Below are 18,812 nucleotides of genomic sequence, written 5' to 3' on the forward strand. Positions count from 1 at the left end.
AACCCTGTCACCTGGTACCACAGGTTCCCCTTTAACAACCTTAACATTCTCTCTAGCCTTTATTAAGGTAGGATCCTTTAACTGTTCAGACGCAAACAGATCCTTCTTTACCTCCAGGTCAGGCACGCTTTCAGTTCTAACTACTATGTCTCTGTTCCCAGCAAGAGGGTCCTCACTGGACTCCCCATCTGTCACTTCCCCAGCCAAACTAGCAAAAGGCAAAGGGTCAGAAAGTTCCGAAGACACACGTACATCCATAAAATCACTGGTATTATCAACTGGCTCTTTACTTCTCACATCTGTTGATAACCGTGATTCCCCCAGTTTCCAAAAATGAGGAAAATCCCTCCCTATTATGGTCTCATGCACCAAGGTGGGGACCAGTCCTACTTTAACAATTGCTGACCCACAACAAGTTTCTATATTCACTTCAGCAGTGACATAATGTTGGGTATCCCCATGTATGCAAGTTACCCCAATAGGTATTTGCTGGACCTTTAAGGGGTTCACTAACCCAGCTTTCACGAGGGTAACTAAACTTCCTGAATCTAGCAAGGCCTCTACCCGGTTACCCTCTAAGAACACATCACACGTTTGTTTTTCCAGCTCAGGTGAAGGTACCACAGTACAGGCTATCCTAGCAAAGAAAGACATTCTGCGACATTCAAAGACAGCATCACATTGCATGGGTTCTTGCGTGACTGGGCAATTGGCAATAACATGACCTGACATACCACACCTAAAACATTTAACCACACGATTATCAACCCGTTTGGGCAGCATAGACCGTTCTAGCCCCATTGGCCTGTCTCCAGGGCCAGTGTTTACAGTCTCTCCAGCCTTGCGCTCTCTTAACCGCCCAGCAACGTTTTCCCACGGAACAGTCTTACCAGTCTTTACTGAAGGGCGCTGTCGAGGATCTATGGGTTTCTGGGTGGTCATCAGTAGTTCCTCTGCTGCCAAATACCTCTCTACCATGTCCACTAATTGGTCAGCAGTACCCGGGTTTCCATGGCTCACCCACTTGCGCAGGACCATGGGCAAAGATCTCAAGTAGCGGTCCATGACGACTCTTTCAACCATCTGGGGACCAGTTAATGTCTCTGGCTGTAACCATTTTTTTGTTAGCTGAATAAGGTCGTGCATCTGGGAGCGAGGAGGCTTCTCCATGGCGTACACCCAACGGTGCACCCGTTGTGCTCGTACTGACAGCGTGACTCCCAGGTGGGTCAGGATCTCAGTCTTTAGTTTATCATAGTCCCGAGCCTCAGCAGGGCTTAAATCAAAATACGCTTTTTGGGGCTCACCTGACAGAAAAGGTGCCAGCAGACTGGCCCACTGTGCTTTCGCCAGTTCTCACGCTCAGCAGTCCTTTCAAACGTGGTCAGGTAAGCCTCCACATCATCAGCCTCTGTCATTTTCTGGAGGAAGTGACTGGCCCGTATAGAACTAGAGCTGGTCGGAGCACTGACGGCCATATCTCCAATCCGGGCTGCAAGGCTCTGCATCACTTCTGTTATGGCCTCTCGCTGTAGTCTCCAATTTTCCTCCATTGCCACCTGCTGCTGTCTGTTGGCCTCCTGCTGAGCCGCTGTAGCTTGCAGCAAGGCTTTGAGCAGTTCCTCCATGTCGACAGACTTTTCAGGCGGCTTTGTAGCTGCTTTCACCCAGGACATATATCAAATCCTCAGGGCGAGTCTCAGTAACTTCACACTGGGCTGTATCTGCATAAACCACCATTTTCTGCAGGCCTCACAAAGCTGCTGCTTTCACTTATGCGCAGAATGGCATGCTCGCATTCTCCACCAAGTTGTAACACTGTAAGGGTACAAGGTGCCGTTTCCTGGGGTAAATGGTAGCACGCAGCAGCTGAGGAACCACACAAGTCCAGTTTCTGGTACGACTGGCCCCAGCCAGTTTTATTATACAGAAAATAAAACAAACACCAAAAGAAAATACCTTGCCTGTCCGGCACTAACTAAACACAAGATGTTCCTAACTATCACTAAACAAAAACACAGAGTTCTCCAGTAAACACTGTATAGCTCACTTGTATCAGGAAGCGTGTTTCTCTCACAGAGATCCTGCAGTCTTCCCAGGCAGTCTGCATATATTAATCAGGCTAGAAGCCCTATAAGACTCTTGCACAGCTGAAAGCCCTGATTATTATTATTTATTATTTATTACCAGTTATTTATATAGCGCACACATATTCCGCAGCGCTTTACAGAGAATATTTGCACATTCACATCAATCCCTGCCCCAGTGGAGCTTACAATCTATATTCCCTATCACATGTACACACCGACACATTCACGCTATGGTTAAATTTTGTTGGGAGCCAAATAACCTACCAGTATATTTTTGGATTGTGGGAGGAAACCGGAGCAACCGGAGGAAACCCACGCAAGTACGGGGAGAATATACAAACTCCACACAGTTAGAGCCATGGTGGGAATCGTACCCATGACCTCAGTGCTGTGAGGCAGTAATGCTAACCATTACACCATCCGTACTGCCCTCTGTGAGGCCAAAGATCCGAACTGGGCCCAATGTCTGGAACTCGCCCTATCTCTCTCTCAGGGCCCTTATCCAGCTTTTCCAGCAAACTGAAAAGGTTCTAACAAAACAAAAGCATTTTCCTAGAAGTTTTTATTTTCTAAAACATGTAAGACAAGAACCTGGGACACACATACCTGCCCTCAAACACTATCCCAGTGTTCTTGTCACAAACCCCAGTAGTAATGCCCCTTGTTGATGCCCCCAGTATTAATGTCCCCCCGTAGTTTGCCCCCAGTAGATGCCCCCGCTGCACTAAGGACGAAAAAACCATCATACTTACCGAGCCCCGTTCCCGCTTCCAGACCGCTGCAGTCCTCCTCTTGGCGTCCGCTCCTCAGTCATTACTATGAGAGAGACGTCATGACTGATGTCTCTCCCATAGCGCACGCCGCACAGTGACAGCACCGGAAGCCGGATCTCAGTACTGAGCTTCTGCCTCCGGCTGCCGCTGTGCAGGGAGACGGGCGCCCGCTGGTAACACAATCTCAGCGGGCGCCCCTCATCTCCCTGTGCGGCGCCGGGAGGGGACGGGGGACGGAGGCCACAAATGACAGGGGGGGCACGGGCCCGAGTGCCCCCCCCCCCCCTGGATCCGCCACTGTTTGACAGTATACTGTATATCCAGCATGACTGAGGCATTCTACAGATCCACAGGTATTCTGGAAAAACCGACCTGTTCCTTGAGTACCGGTTTGCCCACTCCTCCTTTATATTATAAATATAATTTCCCATAAACTGTACATTCATTTACAGTATAAACTCAGTCTTTGTAAGTCCTCTCTTGCTCCAGCCTGCTTACACTAATAAGGAACCATATTGTGCACCGTACAGGCTAGAACAATGGAGCTTATACAGCTTTGTTGCTAAGTTTCAGTGAATGCACATTTTACAGTCAACATACGAATGACCATTAGCAGATTGTATTCTGTTAATAGCAGAAAAGGGCAAATGCTTTGTCTCATAGCAACTCTTGGAGCACCTGAGTTCTAAGAGAAGATCTCAGACACTGTCATGTTTACCGGACGACAGCCGGCCTGGAAGCTGCCGACGTGTCACAGAGCGGAATAAATCACTTATTCTCCAGCGGTAAGTTATATGGGGATATCATTAGATAGTAATCTAATTCAGGCACCTTTAGCAGTTTGGGTTGTGCTGCTCCTGTTTCGGGAGATGGACTCTTCAGGAGCTATTGTACCTACCATGTTGCGTACCCCCCCAGGACTGAACCAAATGATGGAACCGTATGATGGAGATATATGCCCTGTTCATTCTGGACTATGGCACTTTCAGTACAACTGCAGAAGAAGCTGTTTCTCGATGTGCCTCATTACAGTGTGCAACTTTTATTAAATCAAATGTTATTTTAAACAATGTTGCACTAGATGTTCCATTCTCTTTTTAATAGTGTTTATAAGATTCACTGATGCTGTCCTGGAACACTGATCTATAACAGGCGGATTGTATTCTTATTGCTAGTGACTAATGGGCCCTACACACTGGTCGATACCAGTGAAAGATATGAATGATCTCGTTCATTAATGAACGAGATACTGTTCATATCGTTCAGTGTGTAGGCACCAGCGATGAACGATGCGCGGCCCTGCGCTCATTCATCGCTGGTGCTCCGTTGCTAATGCATGCAAGCCAATATCGACAATCTCGTCCATATTTGCCTGCGCTGCTATGGAGCTGGGTGAAGTTTCTTCACTCCCCCCGTCACCCCCCCCCCCCCTGCCGCCGGGTCGCCCGTCCGCCATAACAGCCGTCAGGCAGCTCCGGGAAGGGGGGGGTTCGCTAGGTGTGTAGGGCCCTTAAGAGTATTCCATGTGGCCACGATTTCTAATTAGGAGATACTAGTGGTGAAGGCTGTTATGGGACTCGCTCCATCTTTCATATTCATATTTGTACATTTGGGGTTTGGTATGTAATACCGCCGCCCGGGATGCCGAATGTTACTATCCCGGCATCGGCATCCCAAGTGGCGGAATGCCGGCAGGGTGGCGAGCGCAACGAATCCTCTTGCGGGCTCGGTGGCGAGATCCCGTCGATAAGTATGCTAACCGCATACTGTTTGCACAGCACTGTAGGGATTGTCTTTACCAGTCCCCCTGTCTATTACCTCCTCCTCCTCCATCCATCACATCTACTGCATCCAAGTTGGTCTTATTGCAGCCTACAGTATTTATTACACATGTCTGTGGAATCAGAAGCTGGGCCTGGCTGTACTCAGAAAGCGTTGGTTGGCAATGGCTGTCTTTTTTGTGGGAGTCTGTTTTATGGGGTTTTTTTGTGTTTTTTTTTAATTTGAACTACTGAATAAATATGAAGAAAGAGAAGAAAGTGTATATATATATATATATATATATATGTGTGTGTGTGTGTGTTTTTCTATTTAGTGTTGTCTAATCCAAAGTTTCATTTAAAATAGTGTGTTTTCAAACTCTTTGGGGGGAGATGTATGAAAGCAAAGGCACAAGCTGAGGAGAAAATGGCCCAGTCAGTGGGTAAAGGAGGCAAAACTTTTTTTAGGTATATAAGCGAAAAGAGAAAAACAAAAGGCGGAATTATAAAACTAAAGACGGACACTGGGAGTCTTGTTGAAGGAGACAATTTAATAGCAGATCATCTTAATGATTATTTTTGCTCAGTATTTACTACTGAAAGAGAGGGGAAGGGGCCACAGTTAAGTTGCAGGGATATTCAGGAAAATTAAACAAGTACATTTACAGAGGAGAAGGTCCTAACAGAACTCTCAAAGCTGGAAGTGGACAAATCTATGGGGCCAGATGGGATACATCCAAGGATACTAAAAGAACTTAAAGAGGTGCTGGTAGCACCATTGACAGAATTATTCAACCAGTCATTAGCTACAGGAGTAATTCCAGGGGACTGGAAAAGAGCAAACGTAGTCCCACTGCACAAAAGTGGAAGCAAGGAAGAGGCAAACAACTACAGACCAGTGAGTCTTACATCAGTAGTAGGGAAATTGATGGAAACACTCTTAAAAGAAAGAGTTGTAGATTATCTCAAATCCGGCAATTTACTGGATCCCAAACAGCATGGATTCACTGGGGGGAGATCATGTCAAACAAATCTTATTGACTTTTTTGATTGTGTGACTAAAGTGATGGATAAAGGTGGAGCCATGGATATAGCTTATCTAGACTTTAGTAAGGCTTTTGACACAGTTCCACATCGCAGACTGCTAAATAAACTTGAAAGTTTGGGATTGGATATTAGGATTATTGAATGGATAAGATCTTGGTTGAAGGATAGAAAACAGAGAGTTGTGGTAAATGGAGTGCATTCACAGGAGGGAAATGTTACCAGTGGAGTACCCCAGGGATCTGTACTTGGACCAGTGCTTTTTAATATATTTATTGGTGACATTGCAAATGGCATTAAAGGGAAAGTATGCCTTTTTGCAGATGACACAAAGGTATGCAACAGGGTAGACACACCAGGTGGGGTAAAACAAATGATTGAGGATCTAGGTAGACTAGAGGAATGGTCAAGAGTCTGGCAATTACAGTTTAATGCCAAAAAATGCAAAATCATGCACTTGGGTCTCAAAAATCCTAAAGCTAAATACAGTATTAATGGCACTATACTGGAAACTACTGAGGAGGAAAGGGATCTAGGAGTTACTATTTCAGATGACTTAAAGGCAGGTAAGCAATGTAACAAGGCAATGAGGAAGGCTAGTCAGATGCTTGGCTGCATTGGGAGAGGAATCAGCAGCAGAAAGAAAGAAGTAATAATGCCACTGTATAGGTCATTGGTACGGCCTCATCTAGAATACTGTATTCAGTTCTGGAGGCCATATCTTCAAAAGGATATTAATACATTAGAAACTGTACAAAGGAGGGCATCTAAAATGGTGCATGGCCTACATCACAAAACATACCCAGAAAGACTAAGAAATCTCAATATGTATAGTTTGGAGCAGAGAAGGGAAAGGGGGGACATGATAGAAACTTTCAAATATATCAAGGGTTTTAACAAAGTCCAGGAGGGAAACATTCTCCAAATGAAGAGAAGCAAAAGGACACGAGGACATGCACTGAGACTGGAGGGGGGGAGGTGCAGGGGAAATTTGCGGAAAAATTATTTCACAGAAAGGGTAGTGGACAAGTGGAATAGCCTCCCATCAGAGGTGGTAGAGGCTAAGACAGTAGAGCAATTTAAACATGCATGGGATAGACATAAGGATATCCTTACAAAGAAATAAGGATCAAATAAGGTTAGAGATAAAAAATAATAAAAAAAAAAAAAAGGGGCAGACTAGATGGGCCAAGTGGTTCTTATCTGCCGACAAATTCTATGTTTCTATGTTTGGAGAGAGATAAAGTAACAACCAATTAGTTCCTAACTGTAATTCTTACAGTCTGCAAAATGACAGTTAGGAGCTGATTGGTTAGTATTTTATCTCTTCAAGCTTTGACACATCTTCCCCTTGGTATGAATATTTTCTACACAGAGGGGTAAATTTACTAAGATGGGAGTTCTATTTAAGATGAATGTTGTCCATAGCAACCAATCAGATTCTACTTCACATTTATCTAGCACCTTCTAGAAGATAATAACTGGAATCTGATTGATTGGTTGCTATGGGCACATCCATCTCAAATAGAACTCCCATCTTAGTAAATTTACCCCCTTAAGGGCAGACTTTCGCTACCAAGGAAGGGTTCCTAGGCATTTGACCAGGAGGGGATCCAGCGAAGCCTCTCCAACTTTTCTGGTTCCCCCCTGTTGCTGGTTATGAGCAACGCTATCTCAGATGGCAATGCCTGGTGGCTGAAAGCGAATCTTTCCGCTGCTTGATAAATTAAGCAGACTGCAGTATGGGTACGGGTCAACTCAACTTAGGTCGAAAGTCATTAGGTCAACCATGGAAGGTCGACATGCATTAGGTCGACAGGGACAATAGGTCGACATGGTTATTAGGTCAACATGTACTAGGTCGACAGGTCAAAAGGTCAACATGTTTTTTTTAAATGTTTTTGGCGTTGTTTTCTCCGTAAAGTGACGAGGAACCCAAATTAGTGCACCGTGTCCCCTTGCATGGTTTGCTTCGCTTGCCATGCTTTGGGCACGGATACCGTTCCAATCGTAGTCCACGTGGATCGTCAAGTACGGAAAAATCCAAAAAAAAGAAAAAAATTGAAAAACTCATGTTGACCTTTTGACCTGTCGACCTAGTGCATGTTGACCTAATGACCATGTTGACCTATTGACCATGTCGACCTAATGCATGTCGACCTTCTGTGGTCGACCTAATGACTGTTGACCTAAGCTGTGTTGACCTAACGACCACATCTCCTGCAGTAGCATGAAATTTACTACAGAAATAGAGGGACTGCAGGAGAAATCAGTGATTTGAGGGTCTACTTACTAAGCCTTGGATGGAGAGAAAGTGGATGGATATAAAATACCAGCCAATCAGCTCCTAACTGCCATGGCTGGGTTGAAAAATGAGAGTTAGGAGCTGGTTGGCTGGTACTTTATCTCAGTCCTCTTTATCTCTGCCCAAGGCATAGTAAATAGACCCTTTGGTATCCTTGTTGTTAAATAGGAGGAAGTGAGAATAACATACCTCCCAACATGACCCTCTCCAGGAGGGACACAATGCTCTGCTTCTGGACTTTTCTGTTAATGTATGATTGCCGACACCTGTGTTGAACAGGTTAATGGATAAGAAAGGTGTTTCAGCACAGGTGATGGCAATCATACATTAAGAAGGAAGTCCAGGAGCAGAGCATTGTGTCCCTTCTGGAGAGGGTCATGTTGGGAGGTATGGAATAACCCTTTTCTCTTGCAAAAAGCTGGAGAAAGGTGTTATTGCAGCTTCATAAATAGACCCCTTTATTTTCAAAATAATAAAGTGAGAACTTGTATAAGTTACTGGATTGTGGTGGCAGAATAGTGTTTTTAATATTACTTCTTTTCCCGATTAGCTGTGTCTGTGCTAGAATGGGCACCAATATGAAACAACTGGATGAAAATGAACATTGCTATTTATTTGAGAGAAAAGTGAAATTTAATGCAAATGAAAAGTTGTCCGTGGAACGAAGTGAAAATTTTGTAAATCAAAAGCCGATCCCAGAACGTAATATCTGGAGGAAGAAGCCCCCAGACTTCAGCGTCAGACTGTACAAGTCACTGAATTTACCACGGAAGTCGGAGGAATTTGATGTCAAAGAGAAGAAAAACACAAGTCAGATTTCACAGCAAAGGAACCAGCTGGCGGTGATACCAGACCATCATTTCCTCCCCAAACTGATGACTTCCCAGCAACCACACAGGTTTCTAACAAGATTTAAAGATATCGGACCTTTTGAGGCCAGTGTAATGTACGTTAAACATGGGATCTACCCGAAGGATAAATACAACAACCCAAAGCCACATGATTTTAGACAGGTAAGTAAATGGTGTGATGTTGCATATTTTATATGCATGTGCTTTATTATCATAATTTATTTAGTGTTTTTTTATCATTGCGCTGTTCTTAGTATGTGGCATACTTACCAATATTTCTAATCTCCTTTCCGGTAGATGCCAGGAGAGGAGGAACAGGTGGGTGGTGATGGGAGGTGGAACCAAACTAATGATGTCATTAGGCCCAGTCCGCTCAATGGGGAAAATCAGCTATTGGGCAAAACTTGTATAGGGGCGGAGCTAAATGACGCTATTAGCATATAATCGCGTCAGTAGGCTCGGTCCCCTCCTTGGGGTCCACTTTTTCGCCACATTTATCTCCCCATTCTTCCCACTTCACTAGGAAGCGGACAGAATGTGGGAGGGGTGACTACTCTTCCGGGGTTGCGGGGGACTACCCAAGAAACCGGGTGTCTCCATGCAGAATCCAGGAGAGTAGGTAAGTATGGTATGTGGCATACATGCCAATAGGAGTCAGTGGTGTACTCAGTTGCATGTGCAGTTGCGATTTTGCTCACAGGGTACTAGCAAAAATATGCTAATTGCTTAGTCGCCATCTGGTGCATATGGACGCCCACTGCCGGCATCTAACATCCATCGTTCACATACATAAGCAGAAACATGAGGAACAACCCTATGCTGTGTCAGACTGAGTGCTAGGGACTCTTCAGCTGCAAACAAATTCAGAGTGGCTGACTAGGGAGTGCTCATAATACGGCCCCAACATGCCTGCGTTTCTCTAGCCACCCCCCCTTCTCTCCTGTTTCCTCCCCTAAATGCTGACTACGTGTCACTCACTTTGCAAATAAATTCTCTGTGTGTGCGCTGTCGCTATTCAGATGGCTTTAGCGAATGCGCAGTGGCAACCAGTGGCGGCTTCAGAGGAGGCTGCAGGTCAGTTCAAATTTCAAATAGGGAAGCCACACCAACTGCCACCAACTGTCATCCCAAACTGTCTCACTGGCAGTTGGTGTGGCTCCCCTGTTTGAAATTTGAACTGACCTGCAGCCAGAGCTGTCCCTAACCAATATGATGCCCTAGGCAAAATTTTGTCTGGTGCCCCCTTGCAGTGCTGCTAGTTCTGCCTCTGACACTGCACCCCTTTCTCTGCACCATCACCCCTCACCCGTAGCATTTTGGTGGTCCTACCCCCTATATTTTAAATAGGAACAGTGCACACAGCCCAAAAAGGGATGTGTTCTTGCTGGGAAGGGGCATGGCCACACAATAGTACCCCCAATTCAAATTAGTCCACACATTAGTGCAACTTTATTCACATTTTATCATGCGATAGTGTACCTTATTCATGTTACATCACACAGTAGTACCACTTTACCTTATATACAGTACTCCTCACAGTAATGCCCCTTAGTCACATTACATCACACTGAATTGCTCCTTATTAACATTACACCACACTATATTGCTCTTTATTCACATTGGCCCTCATTCCGAGTTGATCGTTCGCAAGGCGATTTTAGCAGAGTTGCTCACGCTAAGCCGCCGCCTACTGGGAGTGTATCTTAGCATCTTAAAATTGCGAACGATGTATTCGCAATATTGCGATTACAAACTACTTAGCAGTTTCAGAGTAGCTCCACACTTACTCGGCATCTGCGATCAGTTCAGTGCTTGTCGTTCCTGGTTTGACGTCACAAACACACCCAGCGTTCGCCCAGACACTCCTCCGTTTCCCCGGCCACTCCTGCGTTTTTTCCGGAAACGGTAGCGTTTTTCCCCGCACGCCCATAAAATGGCCTGTTTCCGCCCAGTAACACCCATTTCCTGTCAATCACACTACGATCGCCGGAGCGATGAAAAAGCAGTGAGTAAAAATACTATCTCCATTGTAAAATTACTTGGCACAGTCGCAGTGCGAATATTGCGCATGCGTACTAAGCGGAATTTCACTGCGATGCGATGAAAAATACCGAGCGAACGACTCGGAATGAGGGCCATTATACCACACAGTAGTCCCATTTCTATACGTTACGCCACACAGTAGAGCACCTTGTACACATAATGCCACACATTAGTAATGCATTTATACACATAATACCACACAGTAATGCCCCTTACACATATGATACACATTATTAATGCCCTTATACACATAATCACACACATAATGTCCCTTTCACATATGCCCCACATTATAAGTGTCCTTATACACGTGACACACATGCCCCAAATTATTAATGCATTTATACACATAACACAAAAAATGCCCCTTACACATATGCCAAACACTGCTGCACAACCAACCCACCCGCACACAGCATTCACACAGCTGCTAACACTGTGACCTCTACTTGGATACAGATGTGTCCCCATACATCTTGCCTCAATACGCCATGCAGCAGGAGATGCCTGGCATGAGTCAGCTGGCAGCTCTGCTAACGTCGGGCGCCTTTTTTGTCGAAAATGCATCTTGCATTACTATGTGGCTAGGATGCACAAGCAGTTTCTGCTGATTAAAATGATATGTGGCATGCCTATATTTTGTGTGTGTGACTATGACTGTGTCTGCATACGAAATGCTACGTTACAGTGATTTCCAGGAATACAGTGTAACATAGCATTTCGTATGCAGATACAGCCACAGTCACACACAAGAATATAGGCATGCTGCATATAATTTTAATCAGCAGAAGCTGCTTGTGCCCCTAGGCATACCAAATGCCCTAGGCACTTGTCTACTTTGTCTATGCCTATGGCCGGCTCTGCCTGCAGCCCCATCTCTGGAGCTGCCCCTGGTGGCAACCAATCCAGTAACATTGTGACTGATTGACTATAGGAGAGAGAGTAAATAGAGTTATTAAGGTTGTCAGTGGAAGGTGGTGAAGTTACCTCTAATGTCAGAGATACATTGTGTTAATAATAAATTGGAAGTTAATATGTATTTTTTCTAATTACAATATCTTTCCCTGAATGAACGTCTGGGCTGAGGGCTAAGCTGTCTTTTTTCTCAGACTCAGAAAGAGATTCACACAAGGGTAATTGCTACAGCGGGGAAAATGTTACACATCTGTACATTGGCCCTCATTCCGAGTTGATCGCACCAAGCAACTTTTTGTTGCTGGTGCGATCAACTAATCTCCGCCTATGGGGGAGTGTGTTTTAGCATAGATCGCTTGTGCAGCCCTGCTATGCTAAAAAAGTTTCCTGCAAAACAAGACCAGGGTCAGACTTACTTGTGATGGATCCAGCGATGAAGGTCCTGGTCCTGACATCAGACATCCGCCCACCAAACGCCTCGACACGCCTGCGTTGGACTCACCACGCCTGGAAAATGGGGAGTATCTGCCCCGGAACGCCTCCCGCTGTCCATCTTCTTGTGATCACCGCTGCGATCACTTTTGTCGCTGGCGTCGTCGTTGCCTGGCGACGATCGCTGGCAGGCAACGACGCGCGTGCACAATGCGTCCGCCATGCATGAGCATTTCCGACCCGTTCGCACCGCAGCGAAGAACCGCTGCGTACGAACGGGCTGGAATGACCCCCATTGTTACTCCTTGTCACTTAATCCTAGTTATCAAACTTAGGGGTCTAGTCAGACCTAGGTGCAGCCGTGCATCTGGAGGCAGCGGCCACGTCCACCGATGTCAAACGCAGCTGCTCCGAGAAAGAGAATGGTGCCAGACTGCCTGCAGCGCAGCCTGACCTTTGCTGGCGGCCCCCAACATGAGAGTAGATGTATGCAGATCTTGCTGCAGGAACCAAGATCTGCGTTGATCTTTGAATAACCCATTTAAATATTTGTCTATTACTGTAAGCTGAAATATTGCGTATGAAATTGCTTCTCACAGCTGTACCTGTATGAAGTAGATGGGGTTTTTGAATGAAGAAGCCAACTGCAAATGTATATGGATGTATATACACATGAAAGATATATTAAATACAAATGCTATTTCCCTCTGCAGTATGAGACCGGCATACCAGAGTTTGTTACCAGTTACTCCCGGGACCCATTCAATCTTAAATTCAAATCGCAGCGATTGGGCTCGTGTAAGTATCGCAACAAATATATAATAAACAGTGAAAACGTTATTGTGTTGCGGACATGCCCCTACAGTGTCATATCGCCCAACTGGAGGAGTTGAAGCCATACCCTGCTTTATATGGATTTTAAATGCTGGATGGTATGTATTCTTTTATATATTTTTTTTTACATTCCAATATTTAAATTCAGGTTAATTATATCCACATAAAGAATCCTCAAGTCTTTGCAAATGATGTCCTGATCTGTCCAGCCACGTTCTCTCTCAGCACTATTCTGCTTTATTACAAGTTGGTTCCGGCCAAATTGGGACTGCTGGGAGGTACGAACATTGGGGGTCATTCCGACCCGTTCGCACGCAGCGGTTTATCGCTGCGGTGCGAACGGGTCCGGAATGCGTATGCGCGGTGACCGCAATGTGCGTGCGCGACATTGCCCGGCGACCCCTGTCGCGTCCTACGATGGAAGCAGTCACAGAGTCGACCGCAAAGAAGATTGACAAGAAGAAGGCGTACCTGTGCGGATCCGGACCGTTGGAGACCGTTTTCGGGGAGTGGTAAGAAAAACGCAGGCGTGTCCAGAAGAACGGAGGGCGGATGTCTGATGTCAAAGCCGACTCCAGCATCGCAGAGATCGTCGCACAGGGTAAGTAAGTATAGGGCTGGTCTTCTTCTGCTTTAAATTTTTGTAGCTTAGCAGGGCTGCACAAGCGATCGCAGCCCTGCTAAGCTAAAATACACTCCCCCATAGGCGTGGACTATTGATCGCAGCAGCAGCTAAAAGTTGCTGGCTGCGATCAACTCGGAATGACCCCCATTACCATTAGAAGGTTTAGTTGATAGTTGCATTCTAGCCACCAGACAACTGGTTCTCTAATATACACTGCAGTGCCCACAAGTGAATACTGACTACCAGGTTCTAGGCTCCGCATTGACAATTAGCGATAAAGCAGTGGGCTACGGGCCTTTGGGGATCATTCCGAGTTTATCTCTCGCAGAGGATTTTCGCAGCGCAGCGATCAGGTAAAAAACTGGCAAAACTGCGCATGCGTAGGCACCCCAATGCGTAGGCACGTCGTACGAGTACAAAAAGGTTCGTTGTTGAGCGATGGATTTAACGAAGAATCCATTCGCACAGCCGATTGAAAGGAGATTGACATTAAGAGGGCATTTATGGGTGGAAACTGACCGTTTTCTGGGAGTGTTTGGAAAAATGCAGGCGTGTCCAAGCGTTTGCAGGGCGGGTATCTGACGCCAATTCCGGGACCTTCATCGCTGGATTCATCGCACAGGGTAAGTAACTGCAGGGCTAGTCTTGTTTTACACAAAACATTTTTAGCATAGCAGGGTGCACAAGTGATCGCAGTCTTGCTATGCTAAAATATATTCCCCAGTAGGCGGCGTCTAGTTGATCGCACGAGCAGCAAAAAGTTGCTACGTGCAATCAACTCGGAATTACCCCCTTATTCAGGTTTTTTTAACACACCAAAAGCACACTAATGGGCAAAACCATGTTGCACTGCAGTTGGGGCAGATGTAACATGTGCAGAGAGAGTTAGATTTGGGTGAGGTGTGTTCAAACTGAAATCTCAATTGCATTATAAAAATAAAGCAGCCAGTATTTACCCTGCACAGACACAATCTAACCCACCCAAATCTAACTCTCTCTGCACATGTTACATCTGCCCCACCTGCAGTACAACATAGTTTTGCCCATTAGTGTGCTCTGTGCAGACAGTGAAACATGTGGCACTCAGGAGAGATAGGAATACTAAATGGGTGCAGGTGTGCAATGTAGGCCCTCGACCCATTGTAGATATATCACTGACCAGAAGAAGGGGGCAAACCAGTATCATTGCTAGGGCTCTTTGGGGTTTTAATCGAAGCTCTGGGTAGAAAGGGCCCTGCTCCTCTAGACTCTGTTTATGGCTGTACATGGCATCTGCTGCATACGCTGGAAGTATGGGATTTACACCAGCAAATGGAAATAGCACTACGAGCATTTTACCATTCTATAGCATTTATACTGCTGCAATATTACTTTTGTTATCTCAGTCTTTTTTATAATATGTTTCTTTTTTAATACATTATGGGGCAAATGTGCTAAGCCTTGGAGAGTGATAAAGTGGAGAGAGATAAAGTACCAGCCAATCAGTTCCTGTCAGTTTTCAAACACAGCCTGTAACATGGCAGTTAGGAGGTGATTGGTTGGTCCTTTATCTCTCTCCACTTTGGCACTCTTCAAGGCTTAGTACATCTGCCCCTTTATATGATTTCTTTTTTCAGTTTGTTGTGCTTACCACATTAGGGAATCGGAAGTCTGGGCTTTTAAATCCACTGCATATGCGCGGCTCTTGAATATGCACAAAAGCAGTAATTTAACCCTTATGCTCTGGGTTCAGCTGCCCCAATGTTATTGTTTTGCTAACTTGTGGAGATACCTGGTCAGCATTGTTGACAATAATGTTGAGCAGTTAATATTAATTGCTCCTCCAGAGATGCTTTAATGTCTAACCAAGATAGCCACCAGAGTTAATACTGTTCATGCACTGTGCCATCTTCTTCAGGGCCTGTTCTAGACCTTTCCTTTGGCGCCCCCCACACACTCAAAACAGGGGCGCACCTACGGCGCAGCAAAATATAGAGGTGTGGCTTCATGGGGAAGGGGAGTGGCAACACAATTCACATTAAACCGCACAGTAGTATCCATCAGTCACATTACACCACACAGTAGTACTCCTTATACACATTATATCATGTTACAGCCCCTTATAGTACACATTACACCACAGTAGAGCAGAGCCTCTTATACACATTATGCCAGGTAGAGCCCCTTAGAAATGTTACACCAGGCAGAGCTCCTTTTATACCCTTTACGCAAGACAGAGTCCCTTCTACACGTTACACCAGGCAGTGCCCCTTATACATGTTATACCAGGCAGAGCCCATTATACATGTTACATCAAGCAGAGCCCCTTATACACTTTATGCCAGGCAGAGCCCCTTATACACATTACACCAGGCAGAGCCACTTATACACATTACGCCAGACAGAGCCCCTTATATGTATCGCACCATGCAGAGCCTTTTATACGCATTACGCCAGGCAGAGCCCCTTTTACACATTACATCAGGCAGAGTTTCTTATACACGCTATGCCAGGGAGAACCCCTTATACATGTTAAACCAGACAGAGCCCCTTATACACGTTATACCAGGCAGTGCCCCTTATACATGTTATACCAGGCAGAGCCCATTATACAGTACATGTTACATCAAGCAGAGCCCCTTATACACGTTACACCAGGCAGAGCCCTTTATACACGTTACACCAGGCAGAGCACCTTATAAATGTTACACCAGGCAGAGCCCCTTATATGCATTGCACCAGGCAGAGCCTTTTATATGCATTTTGCCAGGCAGAGACCCTTATACACATTACATCAGGCAGAGCTCCTTATATACATTATGCCATACAGAACCCCTTATACACATTAAACCAGACAGAGCCCATTATACACGTTACACCAGGTAGTGCCCCTTATGCGTGTTACACCAGACAGAGCCCATTATACTGTACATGTTATATCAAGCAGAGCCCCTTATACACGTTACGCCAAGCAGATCCCCTTATACACATTACGCCACGTGAGGATGGTCAATTGGATGTGTGCTGCTGTGCCTTCCTGGTGCCCAAGAGATCTGCTCTGCGTACCCAAAGGCTACCCACAAGTGCCTGTGGATGCACACTTACCTGGCACCTATCTATCATACTGCTGCAATCCATACTGGTAGGTTAACTGGATTCCAACAAAATGTAACCCTAGTGTGTATGTGTATGTAGTTGTACATAGGCTGACTAGATGGGGCAAGTGGTTCTTATCTGCTGTCAAATTCTATGTTACTCTGCCATACCACCGCATGTACACACAGATTTCCAACAATAATAAATAGGCCCTACAGTATCACATTTCAATCTTCAGGATAAGGAACTACAAAGTTATTGGAAATTAAAATGCATGAACTAAATAACATAAAGTAGCTGAAATGTCTTTGTTACCATCACTTCTCCATGCAATCCATTTGTTGATATTTGCCATCTTTATAAATCTGCTTTTAAGTATGCAGCATCTCTGGATTGGCTTGCAGACTCCCGGTAAACAGAACTGTACTGTACAATTTGGTGGATTCATAAATAGAGACAAATAAAGTGATTTTACTGCAAGCAAAATTAACTTGTTACACTTCATGGGCAAAAGCAGGATATTGACAAAGACAAAAAGTTCAGTTTTTGCCCACAGAATATAAAAAAGCAATACTATTGAGTCCATAAAACACCTGGGTGTCACTTAATATCATTGCTGCTTTAAATTATGCTACCAAACATAAATAATAGCAAGCACTGAACAGCCGTCATTTATTAAATAAACCTCTTAGAGGGGGAGATGTACTAAGCCTTGAAAAGTAATACATTTCACTGTGATACCAGCCAGTCAGCTCCTAACTGCCATATTACAGGCTGGGTTTGAAAAATGACAGTTAGGAGCTGATTGGTTGGTACTTTATCCACGTGCAATATACCACTATTCAAGGCTTAGTACATCGGGCCCTCCAGAATAATTAGAAGTTTTCATTGATCAAACAAACAAACACATAAATAAATGACTAGACATATTGTATTTTTAACTACTGAACCATGATGTTCTGTCTTTTGATTGGTTTGCTAAGAAATAATTTATTATTTAACCTGTATGTCATATTTTGTTTGGTATAATGTGTTGATGAGTTCCCTTTTCTTTGTTTTAGTGTATGAGCACCCACCATTAGAAGCTATGCAAACCAGAGCTAAGACAAAGCGCTTTGTCTTACATAAGCCTGCCGATCTGATGTGGGATTCCAAACTTATTCTACCAAAGATCTCCTGGCCACCCAAATCTGCCTCATATACTGTAAGTAGTGTACTAGTGCTGTGGATGTGTTATGGGGCAGACAAGGTAATAATACAGTTTATTATTAATATGAATATAATTTATTAATTAATTTATTAAATTAATTAATTTATATAATATTACTATAAGTAATATTAATGTGTAGGGGGCACTACAACTGAGGGCATAATGTGTAAGGGGCACTACAGCTGTGGGCATAATGTGTAAGGGGCACTACAATTGAGGGCATAATGTGTAAGGGGCACTACAGCTGTCGGCATAATGTGTAAGGGCCACTGCAACTGTGGGCATAAAGTGTGAGGGGCACTACTACAGTGGTTATAATGTGTAAGTGGCACCACTACGGAGGGCACAATGTATAAGGAGCACTACTACTGTGGTCATAATGTGTAGGTGGCACTACTATGGTGGGCATAATGTATCATTAGCACTACAACTGGGCTTTTCCTATTATGCCATGCCCCCCTAATTTTTTCAGGCACATGCCTTTGGCACAGGCAGAAGTACCACGGAGGTTCGAAAGTATATATTTGCTTACCAAAAAATTTGATTGACACAAGTTATACAACAGCGACCAACTATAACGATACAGTAGGTGAAGAGTATAGACACAATAAAGACGCTCAGGTCTTTTAAAAACGTTATTCATTCTAGAGATGAGCGCCGGAAATTTTTCGGGTTTTGTGTTTTGGTTTTGGGTTCGGTTCCGCGGCCGTGTTTTGGGTTCGACCGCGTTTTGGCAAAACCTCACCGAATTTTTTTTGTCGGATTCGGGTGTGTTTTGGATTCGGGTGTTTTTTTAAAAAAACCCTAAAAAACAGCTTAAATCATAGAATTTGGGGGTCATTTTGATCCCAAAGT

At 44.7% G+C, this 18,812-nt stretch overlaps 1 protein-coding gene across 4 annotated transcripts in view; it reads left to right on the top strand.

Annotated features, from left to right (window-relative positions):
• Nucleotides 1–18,812, top strand: part of C5H7orf78 (chromosome 5 C7orf78 homolog) — a 115,377-nt gene that overhangs the window by 87,829 nt on the left and 8,736 nt on the right. For 3 of the 4 annotated variants that reach the window (XM_063924381.1, XM_063924383.1, XM_063924382.1), the window contains exons 3-5: nt 8,523–8,985; nt 12,927–13,011; nt 17,809–17,951. In XM_063924381.1, coding sequence (XP_063780451.1) covers nt 8,523–8,985; nt 12,927–13,011; nt 17,809–17,951 — 691 coding nt within the window. Of the gene's footprint in view, nt 1–1,678; nt 3,649–8,522; nt 8,986–12,926; nt 13,012–17,808; nt 17,952–18,812 lie in introns of those variants that run through there. The other variant, XM_063924384.1, reaches the window with a different exon arrangement.

Source organism: Pseudophryne corroboree, chromosome 5, assembly GCF_028390025.1.
Source record: "Pseudophryne corroboree isolate aPseCor3 chromosome 5, aPseCor3.hap2, whole genome shotgun sequence".
Lineage (NCBI taxonomy): Eukaryota > Metazoa > Chordata > Amphibia > Anura > Myobatrachidae > Pseudophryne > Pseudophryne corroboree.